This window comes from Eubalaena glacialis, chromosome X (genome assembly GCF_028564815.1).
Source record: "Eubalaena glacialis isolate mEubGla1 chromosome X, mEubGla1.1.hap2.+ XY, whole genome shotgun sequence".
Taxonomy (NCBI): Eukaryota; Metazoa; Chordata; class Mammalia; order Artiodactyla; family Balaenidae; genus Eubalaena; species Eubalaena glacialis.
The window spans coordinates 132,962,982-132,980,757 of NC_083736.1; the positions used below are offsets into that span (position 1 = coordinate 132,962,982).

General features: G+C 43.5%; 1 protein-coding gene across 1 annotated transcript in view; it reads left to right on the forward strand.

The window, feature by feature from the left end:
* Positions 1-2,202: 2,202 nt before the first annotated feature.
* Positions 2,203-17,776, forward strand: part of AFF2 (ALF transcription elongation factor 2) — a 335,919-nt gene continuing 320,345 nt past the window's right edge. Inside the window, exons 1-2 of the mRNA XM_061178238.1 lie at positions 2,203-2,375; positions 12,953-13,073. Of these exons, the coding sequence (XP_061034221.1) occupies positions 2,203-2,375; positions 12,953-13,073 (294 nt within the window). The remainder of the gene's footprint in view (positions 2,376-12,952; positions 13,074-17,776) is intronic.

Here is a 17,776-nt window from a genome sequence, read left to right on the forward strand (position 1 = left end):
TAAATTGCAAGGCATTGTTCATTTTTATTCACTGCTCTCGAGAGAGCAAATGCAAAGTGACGGAAGGATTTTAATAACAATAGCAAGCATACCTAGAATGAGCATTGTTAACCAAATTATTATCACAGATGTCATTAACATGTGTCATGTTTCAAAAGAGGAAGCATCCACAACAGGGTCTCTGAGCAGTTAAATAAAACAGAAACAGTTCATTAGAACAGAAGGAAACTATCTGGATGCATTGGTCACAAGTTGCTTGCAAGCATTTCTGACAGCAGCCCTCTGTTGAAGAGAAAATTGCACAAATTGCCAGTTATTATCATTTTTAATGAATAAGCCTTCTATCTTCTCCCGCCCTCCTCTCCCTCCCTCTGGCTTCTCGGTGATTGTGTTCAACAAGCATATTTTCAGTGGGACCATTGCTATTACAGAGTGATTGAGCTCTGATTTACGCATCAATTACCCACCTTCATGGAGATTTTCATGCTCCCCTAGCTGACATCAATGAAGCATAACTGCGTAAATGCTTTATTTCATACCGGTTTTGGATAACTGAGACTGATAACTAATCATATTGAGAGACAATGTGCTCGAATACAGGAAACAGTAAATGCTTCCCTTTGAAATCTCATCTATTCTTTATGAGCTCACCATTCACATGCTTATCTCAGTCATCCATTTCTCTGTGAGGCTCTTCCTCTCACTCGGTATCACAAGTGCAGTTCGGGTTTGACCCTTGAATCCAAGCATTTGCAAAGACCAAACTCTCATTTTCCAGCTTCCCCGAAGAGCAGAAAATCTTGCTGTTTGCCCACCACTGTTGTAGACCAATTTTGCCAGACATGGACAGTCCGAGGGACTGAGCTTGGCCGCATCTTTCATCTCTTGTTCACTCATCCGTGTTTGTCCCACGGGACCATCTTTAGTGCCACGTGGTTAGTGTGTACTTGAACGAGCTGATGTGCGGACTGGGAACACTTCCATTCAAGACCCAGCTGGAACACAGCTGCCTGTGTTCCCACCCCACGCCAACCTGAGAATGTTCCCAGGGCACTTTGTTCCTATGGCCATGGTGTGTGTTACCCTGCAGGGTGATGATTTCAGAGTGGATTTACCTCCCCTCCTGAGCTGTGAATTTCTCAAAGACTCATACTGTTTCTTATTTTTTTCTGAGCACCAAACAGGGTCCCTTGTGTGACCTAGGCACCCAGTAAATGTTTGTTGATTAAATAGACAAGCTAATTAATATCTTAATATCTTGGTCAATATTTGTCACCGAACTTGGGCAGAAAAAATGTTTACCTGTCATTTGTTCATTCATTCAGTCAAAAAATATTTACTGAGAGCGGAACACTGAGGTTGGCACTCTGCCAGATAAATGGGAAGCAGAAATGCGTGATTCCTCTCTGGTGGACAGTTTCATTTAGCACCCACGGTTCTCTCAGAGCGGGAAAGGGGGAAGGAGACCAAGTAGGAAAGCCTAAGGAGAGTTCAGCTGGGATAGAAGCGAGAAGGGTGGATATCATGTCACTGGAGTAAAAACGATCATTCCTAAGGCCTTGATTATCCACACTGACTGTGATGAGGCCCAACGTTTTCACTGTGAACTGACTCAGAAATGCCATCCGGGGGTGCAGGGGTTTGCCCGTGCTGCCATAACCAAGTCCCACAAACTGGGAGGCTTAAACAACAGATTTATTGTCTCCTGGTTCTGGAAGCTCGAAGGCTGAGATCAAGGCGTGGGCAGGGTTTGTTCCTTCTAAGGGCCGTGAGGGAGCATGCGTTCCAGGCCTGTCTCCCAGCTTCTGGTGATCTACCGGCCATCTTGAGTGTTCCTTGGCTTGTAGAAGCATCACCCCGATCTCTGGCCTTATCGTCACACGGTGTTCTCTCTCTCTTTGTGTCTGTGTCCACATTTCCCCTTTGAATAAGAACACCAGTCATAGTGGATGAGGGACCCACCCTACCCCAGTATGACCTCCTCTTAGCTAATTACATCTGCAGTGACCCTATTTCCAAGTAAGGTCACATTCTGAGGTCCTGGAGGTCAGGACTCCACTAGATGAGCGTTGGGGTGACACACTTCAACCCAAAACAGGGGGGCACCATGTCAGGCACCTCATCGAGGCCAGAGGGAGAAGTGTAACCCAAGAAGGAGTCACAACTACGTCCATGTGACATGTGGGAAAGGAGCCTGGAGTCATGACGATGCAGAGGGCAGAAGCAAGCAGTGCCCAGTGGCTGTTCGCCGTGGGCCTGATCTCATGCCCCGGCTGTGTGCTCAGGCCGGAGCCCTGTGGGGTGCATGTGCCAGGGAGGGGCAGGGCCCTGAAGAGGAAGCCTTACGGGGGTAGAGTTTGCCCGGGCAAAGTTTAGTGAGTATACGCGGATCAAAGGGTTTGGTGAGACTTGAAAATAGAGTCTGCTTAAGACTGTCAGTTATAAACTGCTTGTCAAGGGCATTAATTTCCTTAGTTTAAAAGTAATTAAGAAGGCGATTTCTGAGAAGATATTGTTTTAAATTAAGTAGTTATTGAAATTGTCTTGCTCATAGCTAACTGAAAATAAAACACCTTTTAAAAGTGTCATTTATGAGAAGCCAGGTTTATATTAAAACTTTGACTTGGCAAAGAATTCCTGATATTTAGTGGGCATGGAGAGGAAATACTTCAGGCAGCTTTTTCCTAACTTGAAAAACAGAGTTGTTCTGTGTAGGTTGGCGGCAGAAGCAACAGGTATGGAGCGGGGGACGTGGCCCATGGGATGGGGCCAGGATCCACGGGGGCTGGACCAGGAATCATCAAGAGCAGAGGGCCAAGCCGGGCACCCTGCCTGCCGTGAGGCAGAACTCAAGCCAACCACAAAGAATAATCAAAGCTGGACACCACCTCCTCTTGCGTGGCTCCGTTTCTGCTTATGAGAAGCATCCTCGCGTTTCCTTCCTGGAAGTGGATCAACATTTAGATCTAGCAGCTCTTTAAAGCTCAGCATTAGCATTGACTCTGATTCGTTTAAAGAGAGAAGTACAAATGAGGGGAACAGGGTAGATGCTGACAAGAGGGGAAGCGAGGATGTTGTCTATCATTTCGATTTTTCAATAGTTTCACCGATTCAAACATAAACATATAAATAAATACACGTAACTGTATTCACTCTCTGAGTGTGTATTTCTTGGCTTGTGTTATCCATTCCAGGCCCCTACTCGTCTTCAGGAAGTGTCTTTGAAGACTTCTGAGTCATGCACTTGTGTGCAGCTCTCTCTGTGTGGCCAACAGTGAATGTGAGATGCTTGTAAGGCATCGGTTTGTGTTACCAGTGGGTCAGTGAGCCAGAAGGAGTGACGGAGAAGTCTCATTTTTGATGAATGGGTCAGAACTCGAGTTATTTTTAAATGATTTTCTATAAAAATGGAAATCAGACACCTAACCTAAGAAAATATTACAGAAGCAGAAAAGAAACTTCCGCGTGCTTAGATATCTATGGCACAATGGAGTCTTCTTGTAGCGGGGTACCTGAGTATGGAGGAGGGAGGGGATGCTTGAAGGAAGATGAAAGGAGATGAAGGTGCAATCTGGGCTGCTGGGAGAGGAGGGAAGGAACACTTGTTGGGGAGACAGTCATCTCTCAAGCAGACAGGGATACTGGACCGCGTCTCTTAGCCAACAGTCACATTGTCCAAGGACAAAAGAATTTAATTTCACTGGAACGATTGCTTTTAAAGTACATTTTAACCGGCTTCTAGAAAGTTGAGTTGAGTACTACTGTAGGCACACCTTTGGGTTGCCAGAGTCATGGTCATTCTGTAAAAGAGTGGCATTTCCATTAAAAGGGAATCCTCTAAAAAATGGAATTTTCGTGCACTCTTACAACATTGTTGCCAATCATTATCCGTCTGAGTGTCTACCTGTGCGTGCTGTTTGGAGAAGAATCTATACCATGCTGCAAGAGCCCCCTCTAAGCTGAGATATTCTGCTTAGATAATCTGAAGCAGGGAGTTCACATTTTCGCTGTCCCCCCCCTGGATCCACTGTGCTGTGCTGTCCTGTGAGCAGAGCTCAAATGTGTGGATGTGCCTCTCTGGCAGGGACCTTCTTTCCTATCTACTAGCATCTTCTTTCTGGCTAAGAGGGTGGCCTCTGGATAGGGCAGCCTCAGCGCCTCTTCCGCTTGTTTCACTTACTCATTGTGTCATTTTTTTGGGCATGTCAACCTCTCGGGGTCTCAGGCGCCTGTCACCTCATCTACAAAGTGAGGGTGACGCTGCCTCATCAGAGCTTTTGAGAGGATTAAAGAAGATAGTCCTCCGAAGATGGCTGCGCTGGTTCCTGGCATGGAGCAAGGAATGAACAAAGAGTGCTATTAGTGTTACTGTGGTGGTTCTGCATGGCAGTCCAGTCTTGTAATAGCTGCTCTTCACCTTGAGGCATTTCTGCCAGCATAGACCAACAAGGCAGACTTCTGCTTCATAGAATACATCTGTTCCGTAACGGGGCCTGGCTCTTGATTTACCTCCATGGGAAGTCCATCCAATTGAGGCACACCCAAATGGGTTTCATAAAGAAGTTTATATGCGAAGGATCCTATCATGTGCAAAGACTAGAAGTTGTTTTATATTGGATGCCTGGGAACCCCGGCCCGCCCCGTCCCCCGCACCAGGAGATTCGCATGCAGTTGGTCTGGCGTGTGACTTGGGCACGGGGATTTATAAAATCTTCACTGGCTGATTCCCATGTGCAGCCGAAATTGAGAAGCAGGTTATAGAAGATCGGTAATATTTAGAAATGTTTTAAATTTAAAAAATTATTACTTTAAACCTCATGTCAACATTAATTTGTGTATTAATTCCGTATATTGATCAATTTCCTGCCGCTATCTCAAGGATCATTTTTGAGCCTATAGAGAACAAATTTTAAAGGCTATCTAATGAGATATACTTTGTCCTGGTCTGTTACTAGAAAGACATTAGACGTCAAAAATTAGGAAATTTTGCTCTAGTTTTTGTGGAGTGAAGAGAACTCATGAAAGCTACACATAAATATCTTTGGCATATGCAGGTCTTGTAGCTCAGACTTTTTGAAAGAGCTCTGGGTTAGGAAATCAGGTGAGCGGTGTCCTGGATGCAGTTCTCATAGGCTGGAACAATTTTCTGAGCCTCAGTTTTCCATCTTTAGATGCAATACTAATACCTGTCTTGCTAATTTATCAGGGGTGTCTGAGGAGCACACGAGTTAATGTGCAGTAGAGCTTTGTGGGATGAAAGTAAAACCTGATCATGTTGACCCTGACCATGGTGTCAACGATCTCGTGTGAGCAGCCATTACCAGCTTACAGAAGCCTTCCTTGTTCACTATCACACTTAACCTTGACATCAACCACATGAAGAGGAACTCCCATTTTACACATAACAAAACTGAGGCTTAGAAATGTAAAATGAGTTATTAATGATCAAGAGACTTGTAAGTGAAAGTTACAAAGAATCTGGGTACCATCATTTCTGGACACACTGTGAAATTCTTTAGAAACAACAGAACCTGTTTCTTTGGTTGGTGTCAGGTTCGGTTTTCACTAGGTTGTTTTTGTTTTTGTTTTTGTTTCTGTTTTACCATTCCTAGATATATTCAATTATCTTTGCAGCTTGAGTATTTGGTATTTCTTAGAGGTATTGCATCATTTGGGGAATTTGGTAGGCTAGCCAAAATAGTTTTGCCCTAAGCTTCAGTCAAACACTTTTTAAAAGTGTCTTCCTCACAATATCTGTATTTGACATTGCTTATTTATATACAAGAAGGTTTGCTGTGATCACCTGTAGCGTGCTGTCAGTGACTTAGAAGCCATGGACCTTTCCCTTAAGGAGTAAAAAGTCTAATGGGAGACATAGAGAACCCCAGTTAAATCATTATCAACTCACAAGATTGAACCCCCTTAATGAGCCTGGTGTAACTTAGGACCGGGAATAGCCATACAGTGGAATATTATTCAGATACTAAAAAAAGGAGTGAGGTATTGATGCATGCTACAACGTGGATGAACCTTGAAAACATTTTGATAAGTGAAAGAAGTCAGGCGCAAAGGACCACATATTGTATCACTTCATGTGTATGAAATATCCAGGATAAGCAAATTCATTCAGAGAGAAAGTAGATTAGTGGTTGCTGCTTAGGGCTGGGCTGGAAGGGAGGATTCAGGGCAGGGGTAATGCCTAAAAGGTACAGGGCTGCTTTTGGGGGCCACTAAAGTTATATCACGGTGATAGTTGCAAAACTCTGTGAATATACTGAAAACCACTGACTGTATACTTGAAATGGGTGAATTGAATGGTTTGTGAATTATATCTCAATAGAGGTGTTTTATAATAATTTTTAGAACAGGGTGGGGAGCAGAAGAGAAGGAGAGGAGGTGAGACAAAAACAAAACAAGAGGAGTGGTTCTTGGAATGTCTGCCTGTCCCCACTGGAGGATGATTTGACAAGCCTCCTGGGTGAGCTGAATCTGCTTCCATTTTCAGAAGTAGAGGGAATGGGATATCCCCAAGGTGCCCTGGAGGGAAACAGGTTTAATATTCCCCTGTTGGTAATACATCATTTTAAAGATGGACTTAGAGGTTCTCCTGATGTATAGAAACTCCTTTTCAAGGCCATACTCACATCCCCAGATCCAGGGTTCTCGTATGTCTTCCCTGTATGTGCAAAATAAGTTTGGCCTGGTTTTAGCTGCTTAGAATAGTTTGGGAGTTAGCACTTTACATTGCAGTGCTCATGGATATTAGCAGATAAAATAAGGATTTCACTTGGGGGTGATTTTGAAGGTACTGAATAGCAGAGGTTTTCTTTTTTTTAACTAACAGAAGCTGTACAGACATTAGGTCAGTGTCAAATTCAAAACAGGGCTAGATATTTTTTAAAAAGTACCACTTGGAATTCTGGAACATGTAGTAAGTATAAGTATCTACACATTTTATAGAAGGCAAAAATTCATTCAGGAGAACCAGAAGCAGTGAGTTATAGCTTATGTTTGTCCCTTGGGTGAATTAAATATGTATTTTTACGCTTTTACAAAGATATTAGCCAAAATAAAGGTGTTTTAGTGCCAGTTGGATTAGAAAACAAGTGAGACTGAGTTATTTACTTTCATTTACATTGTTACTACCATAAATCCTGTATTAGTTAGCAGTATTTTTAAACAGACTTGTCATTTTAAAATATCAGTGTTTTTCTTTATGTGTCCCCAACTAGCTTTGTACAATAACCAAATTAGGCAAGCAATGATGATTATACTTCATGAAATATACAAACCAAATGGACTTAAACTGGTTTTTACTCTCATTTGCTCAGCTTCTTCCCACATATGTAGTTAATTTTTACAATCCCTTTAGGTTCTGTACATTTTGGTGTAAGGAAACTAATGGTTTGTCTATACTCGCATCCAAATGAAGTTCCTAAAGTTTTTCCGTACTGACAATTTCTAATAAAATACAATCCTAAGGAAAGTTGACCAACGGAGTGCAAATGAGACTAATATTTATTCTTGAGTGTGATGGAAGCATGAGAGTCAGGAGGGACAAACCATGGGGTATCAGGAAGAGAACTAGTTTGGGAAGCAGAAAACCCGAGTTCCCGCCTCCTAGTTCTGCCACAAACCTGCTGTGAGGCCCGTTGCCTTTCTGAGCTCAATTTCCTCATCTGGAAAATGAAGGGACCAGAACTAGATGATGGCGACAGTGTCTCTTCTAAAAGACTAGCCAGCATTATCAGCCTGGTGTCCTGCCGCCGTGAGCTAATGAAGACGGCATAATTGAGCTTCCTCAATCTCAGTGAAGCTACATGTGTTCTGGGTTTTATCTCCCCATGAATGTACCTGTGGCTCCTAATGATGAAAATGGGAGTTGCTTGAGTCTAAGATCGGGTTTAAGGACGAGGATGGGAGAATATCTGAGAGAAGGAGAAGAGGAGGAGAAGAAATCACTTGAACCTGAAGATGGAAGAGACACAGGTTGGCATCTTCCTTCGCCACTATCTTGATGAGGCCTTGGGATGGCTCCCTTCATCTCCAGAGGGCCGTAGATTCCTCCTGTGTTAAGAGGGCAGGTTCTCTGTTTTTGGAGGCCAGCGAGACCGATGGGTGGGTGAAATCAGAGCTAATATAAAAGACCCATTCTAGAGAGTAGCTTCTCACCATCACTGCCTTGCACTGGAGTGAGTAACACGGTATATAGTTGGCCCTTGAATAACGCGGGCTTAGGGGTGCCAGCCCTTTGTACCCACGGGTTCCTCAATATCTGCGATTCTGCATCCGTGGATTCAACCAACCTCGGTTTCAACTACCTGTGGATTGCGTGGTACTGTACTATTTACTATTGAAAAAAATCCACGTGTAAGTGGACCCACGCACCTCAGACCAAACGTGACTCAAAGCCTTGGTGAGTTAAATGTATAGTTAAATGGAACTTGTTCTTCTTTCTGTCCTTTTTCTATCAGCTAGTGGAGATGTCAGTGAAGCAGGGATTCCAAAAAGATAGGCTGAGGGACTTCGCTGGTGGTCCAGTGGGTAAGACTCTGCACTCCCGATGCAGTGGGCCCGGGTTCGGTCCCTAGTCGGGGAACTAGATCCCTCATGCATGCCACAGTTAAGAAGCCTGCGCGCCGCAACTAAGACCCGGTGCAGCCAAAAATAAATAAACAAACAAATAAATGAATAAATATTTTTTAAAAAACCCCCAAAGATAGGCTGTACAGACAGAAAACAAAGGCCTTTGGTCAATGAAAAGTAAATTGAGGTTGTTTTTTTTTTTTTAGGTTGAGGGGTAAATGCATTTTTAAATTGAGATATAGTTGATTTACAATATTATATTAGTTTCAGGTGTAAAACATAGAGACTCAAAATTTTAATAGAGGGCTTCCCTGGTGGCGCAGTGGTTAAGAATCCGCCTGCCAATGCAGGGGACACGGGTTCGATCCCTGGTCCGGGAAGATCCCACATGCCGTGGAGCAACTAAGCCTGCGAGCCGCAACTACTGAGCCTGCGCTCTAGAGCCCGCGAGCCACAACTGCTGAGCCCGCGAGCCACAACTACTGAAGCCCGCGCCCTTAGAGCCCGTGCTCCGCAACGAGAGAAGCCGCCTCAATGAGAAGCCCGCGCACCACAACGAAGAGCAGCCCCTGCTCGCCGCAACTAGAGAAAGCCCGCGCGCAGCAACGAAGACCCAACGCAGCTAAAAAAAATATATTTTAATAGATTATACTCCATTTATAGTTATTATAAAATATTGGCTCTAGTCCCTGTGCTGTATAATATATCCTTGCAGCTTATCTATTTTATACGTAGTAGTTTGTATCTCTTAGTCCCATATCCCTGATTCGCCCCTCCCCCTGGGTTTTGAGTGTTCGGTGTCACCATAACATGCCAAATTTCCTTCTATCCTATAGAAAACAGTTGGCAGAACATTCTCACTTGCTAAGAGTGCAGAGTCCTCGAGTTGCACTTCGGGGCTCCACTTCCTAATACGAAAGGGAGTTTTCACACTGAGAGGACTGGTGCACCCTCTCCTCATCAGTGTGAGGAAACTTGAATCGTTCAGACCAGTGATATGGTGATGAATTCCGATTTCTGGCTTGAGCATTTCCTCGTGGGCCGTGGACCCCTTTTTTTTTTTCGTTGGAAAAGCAGCCCGGGAGTGTAAAGGGGCATCAGATCATCAGGGGACAGCCATCGGCTTTCCTGTGGCCTCTGCAGGGCTCACAGGTTCAAACACAACCTCCCTGAAACCGAAGAACTTTAATTGAGTAGGTAAAGAGGTCCTCATAATTATAAACAGCAGTAGGTGTAACAAGAGGCTAAATACCTAGCTGGGGTTTTAATTAGCTGGTGCTTCAAATTAGTCATTTTGGTTTCAGTCAGAAATCAGTGACGTTCTGCACTGTGAAAAGCTCACCACCCTGTAGTTCGTTCCTCATTATACTTCGCCCGGTGAAGCTCTCAGTACAGCGCCCTGCTGAGCGAGAAAGGAAAAAAAAACGGGAGAGATTTGGTTGCCTTCCAAGAGCAGTGAAGCTCTATGGAGATTAAGTTCATTCTCACCAGAGATATGAGAATTAACTGTTCTTTGTTATGTGTGTTAAAAAACGCAGCAGATAACACCCATGTGTACGCCCAATCTGCTCTTCAGATTTTTCGTCTGGAATTTGGTAGCTTAATGAAACTGAGGCAAAACGCAGCCGAGAGCCTCCTAACAAATCCAACCTGGGTCGAAAGCCCCAAGCGCCCTGACTGCCGGCCGCTTGAAGGGTTGTCATTGCATGTTGAAGCACGTTTCCTTTCTTCTCTTCCTTTCTTTCCTTTCGGGTTTTAATTATCTTGCCCTCAGAGGAGGAGGAAGGTAGTTTGCAAAGCCAAGAGACCAAAGTCCTTCGGTTCTCCTCATGGGACAATGAAATGGGATCCCCGGGACTGTCATTCTGGGCTGTCAGGTGCAAGGAATGAACAGAGAGCTGGAAAACTGACATCTTGCTCGCGTTCCTTGGAAGCATGAGGCTTCGGCTCTCGTGTTTGTGTGGAGCATCATGGCTGCAGCAAACCCTCTTCCCAGCTTCCCACCCCCACTAAATATTGCTTTAACTTGTCCCCTCATCCCACCCCTGACACCCCATCGTTCTTACATTTTGGCAAACTGACGCCGGGCTCAGGTTACGCAGGGCCAGTGTATGATGCTGAGGGTGAGTCTCGTGCTCCACGCTTCCTGGACCCCAGATGTTACTGTTGACTCCACATCAGCCTCCAGCACAGAGACACTGCGTCACACGGCAGCTGTTTGGGGTTCTGATCTCAACTCGTGAATGGGAATGACAGATGATGCCAACAAACGTAATACCTGTGGATGGCATCTGGGACTATGAATGATGGGCTGGCTTTCAGTACCTGGACTCGGCGTCTTTGTTGACCAGGCGGGGCCCAGATGTGAGGCCTGGGCTTTGGGTGGAGCTCTGGAGGGTCTTTGATTTTCCCAGACGGTGCTAACATTTGCTGGGCATACCTATGAGTGATCCGGTGAGCTCTTCTGTATCTGGCATGCTTTGCATTATGAAAGGATAATGTCCATGTAAACATCCTATAAATGTTGCCCCGATTTTTAGATGGGGAAATGAAGTGCTGTTTATCCAGGAGATAAGGCTATCAGAGTCACTTAGAATTTGTCAGTTCACGTATTCCTGTGGAGAAAGGCGGATGGTTAGGTGTATTGACCTGTTAACACTCCATCTATATCAATATCTAGTTAAGCTGCCATGGATATTGCATGCTCTGGGCTCTTATTTTGTAAATTAACATTATGATACTCATGAGCAAACTAGGCTACCAATGATAGGTATTAAGGTTTGGAATGTATTCAAAACCTGTCAACAGTACTTATATATTATATCAATATATCTCTTATAGTTCCTTTAGCTATTATGTTCGTTTGCATGTCAATTACCTAATTAAGTCTTCACATGACATTACAGGTGTCGTCCGCTGGCCGCAAGTAGAGCGTTCCTATGAAAACTTTCATAAGCAAAATGGTGCAAAAGTGAAGAGTATCCCCCCCAATTTCTGCAAGTTCTCATTATGCCACTTTGCTTTTAAGAAAGACCTGTGTTAGTAAGGGAATGACGTTTTTTGTAAAAGAGAAAATCCTCTTCGGATTTTTTTTTTTTCGTTAGCGAGAAAAGGTACTAACACAGGTCTCTCGTAAAAGTGGCTTACTGCAAACGTTTGGAAAGCAGGGGATACCTGTATTAACATGGGGAAGGAAAGCAACATTTATACAGCACCTGCTAGGCATTTTATGTACACTTATATAATTGAAATTTTCCCAGTGTATATGTACTCACTTTGAGTGGAATTACAATCAGAAGCGGAGGGGGGGAACCCAATGAACAAAATAAAATCCACTACTGTGAGACTTATAGATTATGGTTTAGTATGCATAGTCTTGCATGATGAAGAAAATAATTGTTTTCTTAATAAGGAAGCATTCCATTCTATAAAATCCAAGGACCCAGAATGTATCTTAGATATAGCCTGGAAGCTTTTGGTACTGATCCTACAAACAACGGGAAAGCCTGAAGTGTCATGAGAGTCAGGGTTACACGGTGTTTATAAAACATTTGTGCCCTAAGGTCATTCAAAGGTTTTTACACCTCTTTTCATTGTTAGTAGTTTGTTGGTCAAGCCAGACCCCTTTCTTTGTGAACAGTTTCCCACAAAACAAAAAGGAGTGTGATTGATTGGGTGATTTGGATTTTTGTAGACTTCTGAAGATGTTCTTAAACTCTCCTTTGATTTTTCTTTTCTTTTTTTTTTTTTTTTTTGGCAGCCCCACGTGGCATGCGGGATTCTTAGTTCCCAGACCAGGGATCAAACCCGGGCCCCCTGCAGTGAAAGCTTGGAGTCCTAACCACTGGACCGCCAGGGAATTCCCTCTCCTTTGATTTCATTACCACAGGCTAACACTGGCTGTGGGCCCAGGACAGAATTCCAGTTTATCCACAATAACATATTTGATAATTCCTTTCCCTTAGGACTTCGTGACATCTGTGAATTCTGAGCCCTAGGCAGTTGGCAACACAATGCAACCTGAATTCAGTACTTTTTTGCACAGTGGACTGACTTTGGGGGACTCTGCAGTAATTGCCTGTAGTAATCAAGCAAGGACAAGGGAAGAGGATTATGCCATACTTAAGTGGTCACGAGTACAGTTTCTAATAAGCAAGTTTCTGTTTTCTTCTGTATTCTGAAGAACTGGTCAGGGTCTTAAACCCATTGAGAATAAAGAAAAGGAGGCCTGCTCTCTATGCAGTATCAGTTTGGGTAGCCTCGGCTTGTTTTTTGTTTTTTCTTCTTATTGATAACAAGGGAGATCTAAATAACTTACATGACTAATTCATCTTTGTCTCCTTTTGTCTTTTTCTTTGCATGTCAGTCACTATGAACAAGACCGTAGTGCACTTAAGAAAAGGGAATGGGAGCGGAGGAATCAAGAAGTCCAGCAAGAAGACGATCTCTTTTCTTCAGGCTTTGATCTTTTTGGGGAGCCCTACAAGGTAGCTGAATATGTATGTAATTTATCTTTCTGGAAAATGGTTGCTTGTTATATTTTTGAATGCACTAATCAACATTTAATCTATTTTTAAAACACCCAAATCATCTCCAGGAGAATATATTTTACAAATGAAATATATACATATGCTGTATTTGGGGCAATGGCAAGTTTCTGAGGAAGTCGTCAGAGACAAATTCCATCTTCTTGGGGGAACACAGTAGGATTTGCAAGGGACTTACGAGACTTCCTGTCTCCAAAGAATTCTTTCCTGCCCAGCGCTACCTACAGCAAGGAGTGCCCCCGACACTTTGTCTCACTTTGATTATCAGCGTGGCAGCCCCTGAAGACTTCATCCGAATGTCAATGGATATGTCTGTTTCTCCTCCCAATCAGTGCCATCCATTGCAAGGCCACTGCTTTCTGTTTCCATTTTAGGTTGTTAGCAGCTGTTCAGTGGTTTGAGTGCTCTTTGAAAATCACTGTTCTAGGAGAAAGGGAAAAGCCAATCATTTTTTTTCCCGGTGATTAATAATCATGGGTTAGGAGATTGCCTCAACCAGAACAGGTAGTGTAGCTAGGTTGATTTTCTAGTGGTATCCTGGCTAGTGTGTAGCTCCAATAATGATCATACTTCTATGTCTACAAGTATTGATTTCACAGTGACTGCCTCTGAACTTTCTATTTAGGGTGGGGTTGGGAGAAGAATCTTGGTGAATTGCTGGCCAGCTGGTTGGTTTTTATTGAAATTTACTAGCAGTGTAATTTTCTGTAATGAAACACAAATGATCTAAGAGGTAAAACAACAATAGAGAAAATGTTCAAGAGTTGTGATTTTAGCAGAGCACCATTTAGGAGACAGTGACTGGGGTAGACAGTAAGCTGTCTGGATTGGTGACTAGTGAGACCAGAGTCTTGGTGCCTTGTTCAGACTAAGCAAACAGCTCTTGACAATTTGTCAATAACAGTACAATCCTTAATAATCCATTTTTCCTATCTCAATTGATTTAATTTCTATACTGCCTTTGAATGTGCGCATGTAGAGATATGGTGAGCTTGACAAGGATTTATTGAAGGCCCACTATGTGCCAGCCACGTCTTAGACTAGTGTCCAAAGGGAAATAAGACGTAGTCCCTGCCTTCAAGGAATTCCTTGTCCAGTGGCAGAGATCATCACGAATGAGTGAGGGCATGACCGCATGGTAACTGCTGAAGAGGTAGGCAGGGGAAAGATGCCCGAAGACTTCTTAACCTCGTACCAAGGAGTTTGGATATGAGTCTGTACACGAAGAGAAGTCATCGCAAGTTTTAAAGTTAGGACATGGCTGGGACAGACGAAGAATTGTAAAGATGATGTTGGAAGTGTGGAGAGTGGGGGGTTGGAGGGAAGGGAAACTAGAGGCAGATAAAGAAGCTATTGTCGTTGGCTGAGGGGGGTTCATGGCAGGCTGGATTTAGAGTAGAGCCAGGAAGTTGAAGTGATGGGACAGGTGTCTGCCTGGAGGTGGGGAGTGTGCGATAGGAATGAACGAGTCCGATCTTTTAGACTTGAGGGGAGGCTGGTGTTATTAACAGGTTGTTCAGTAGGACAACAGGGTTGGTGCTTGTAGAGAAAAGGTAGTTAATTCTGCTTTGAGCATGCTGGGTTTAAGATGCCAGTGGATGTCAAGGGAGAGATATCCAGTAGGCTTGGGGTGTATGGATCTGGAGTTAATGAGAGTGGTCAGGAGAGAGAGTTAGGTGTTACTATGTAGGTGGCAGTGGAAGCTGTGAGAATGGGTATTATGACTAAGCCAGATGGCTGGGTAAGAAGGACAAAGAGAGAATCTTGAGGAGCAGCAACATTTAAGGGGTGAAAGGGAGAGTCGTTTTCTTTGGGGATGGTGGTAGTCATTGTGGGTTGGGGAGTAAACGGGAAAAGGTGAAATAAAGAAAGAGAGGCAGTGAATGTAGACTTGACCTTGCAGAGAGTCTTTGTATGGAGGGAGGAAGAAAGGAAGATACGTTAGAACGGAAGGGGAACAATTATTTGGAAGGAAGCTTTTTTTAAGGGGAGAGAAACGTGAACATGTTTAGAGATTGATGGGAAGGAACCAATGTCAGTGGAGAAGGCGAGGGTGAAGACGCAGGAGGGAGAGGTCATGATGAGCAGAGCAAGGTCCCAGAGGAGATGAGAAAATACAAAACTGAGAACATGTGAAGAGTGATGAGCCTTGGGGAGGAAGACGGGAATGGAATGTTCGGATGAGGAAAAAGCAGGAGAGTGGAAGGAAGATTGGGGGCACGATAAGGAGTTGTGGCCTCCGTATTTTCTAGGAAGTGGAAGAGAGGTCAAAGGATGATAGATGCCTCATCCCTTCTTGAGAAAGAGGAATGACCAGATGAGTTTTACCTCTTATCTTCGGAGCGGTTAGAAAAATGAGCTTTACTCAAAGGGCTCATTCTGAAAATTCAATATCTACTCCATGCGTAACACTATTATGAGGTGTAGAACCCTTGGCTTATTTCCCCCTTTATAATTTTAAGTCTTGTTGAATTAATGGTCTTGTACCTTTAAGGTAAATGCCATTTCTCGTTAACAAGCCTGTAATATAGATGCATATCTATTTTTAGATGTAAGTAGTGTAGTTTTGAGTAGGCAGTTAAAGAACCTGTTATCAACATTGTCATTTTCAAAAGTCATCTGTCTTGATACGACAAGAGTACATCAGGTACAGACACAGATGGGAGCATTAGTCTAGGGCAGGGCCACGTCTGTGTGTGGTTAGTAGCCTGGTGCCTTTATGCTACTTGATGGGGAAGAGCCTTTGTTTTGGAGTCGAGACTGTGAAGGAAAGGAATAATGCTAACTGTTGATGACCTGGTAATTCTCTTTCTTTCACTGCTGCTTTGATGACTGACTGCCATCTTGTGCTGTGTACATGTTCAGGGTTTCCTGGGAGATCACTGGGCAGTATGCTTCTCCTTTCCCCCATATCGTGATACTAGAACAGATGTACACCTCTAAAGGCTCCCTAGACCTGGACTGGTGTGGACACCCTTGGCGTATCTGGACATGCCAGTGGCAATGGGAGTTCTAGAGCTGGCCTGTGGTCCACCGGTAGAAATGAGGACATTCCTACCACAACTCTTCCTGAGGGTTGTGGTAGGAATGCCTACCAAATTAGAAATCAAAATTCCTGGTGGTTGATCAGGACTTTCAGGAAACTTCTTGCCACTCTAAATCCTAAAACAAGGCCCGATCGCCTATCCAATGGCTTTGGTAGTTCATAAACTAGCCAATGAGCATCAGTCCCTAGGACCCACTGCCCTTTCTTGGCAGAGAGAAGTAATGGTGAACGCTCATGGTCCTGGCTGATTTCTTTCCCTTCTTGGCTTCATCTCTACCACTCCCAGAATGGAAAGAATGTCGACCACCCCTAGATTGGGGTGCTGGTGGGTAACATCCCTTTGTGGCTGCTTTTGTCGCTTTGAAATCTGAGTTTGTGCTGTGCTGCTGAAAAGGATGTGTTCAAAAGTGCTTGAAAAATGTGAAGCCATTTGATGTGTCTAGATTAGTGTGGAAAGATGGGGAGGGATGAGGAACTGGCATGTACCAAGTGCCTCCTGTGTGCCAGGAACCGTGCTAGAGCTTTCTACACGTGCTTGTTTAGTCCTTACAGCAAATGGGTATGCATTTTCCCCGTGTTTCCCATGAGGAATTTGAGGTGAGCTTCTCTGCAGCTTCATATCCGCATTAAGTGTGATTCCATATCTGTAACAGGAAGCTGTTTATCCTCGACAAGAAGTCAGAAGACCCGATAAGCTTACCTCATGTGTGACTTTGGGGAAGAAACTTTATTTCTCTGACCTAGAGTTTCCTTTTCTCTGAAGTGAATAATAGTAGCTGATAGAAAAAAATAACTGATGACAACAACAACAACAACTGACATTTTATAGCTCTTCTCAGCTCAACAGGAATGAGGAAACCGAGGCGCAGAGACGTTAAGTTGCTTATCCAAGGTCATTTGGGTCAGGGCAGGTAGAAGCCAGAGTAGACCAGAACGCCTCTGCTGACTCCCACGGTGATTGTGACGATCAAGTCAAACAATCCGCGGAAACCTTGCTTTGAAATCCATAATGTGCTATACAAATTCAAGGTATTAGCATTATTATAATTAGGGAAAGAAATAGCAACTTACAGCTTAGAGAGATTAACTGTAAAAATATTAGAATTAAAAAAAAAGGAATTACTAAATCACATAATTAGCCACAATGAAATAAAAGAAAAAAATGAACCTCAAAACTTAAATTATTTTGCTACTTTTATTAAAAAGAAGTACCATGGTACAATAGTCTCCTAGCACACTGGTCTTGCAATGAAATTATATTACTGACTTGTAGATAACATTAGAAGCAAACTGAGGCAGCTCTGCATTTCCCGAAGTAATAAGAGGCAAAAAGCTTAAATGACATGTAATTTATGCCTGAAAATACTTGGAAAATGCATTTCCTTGATGATGGAGAAATTGTGATTACTTAGAAAATAATGGCTGTGGAGGTTACCTTTAAGGAATCAACCAATTATCAAGAACGGGAAGTAAAGAATTGGCCAAATTGAAAGAAGCCTGTAATTGATTGAAATGGCTAAATTTCCATTTTTGCCATGTTTATAACGTGCAATCAGGACTGCTAAGAATCCCTCGCTCCTTAAAAAGGTTCTTAAGA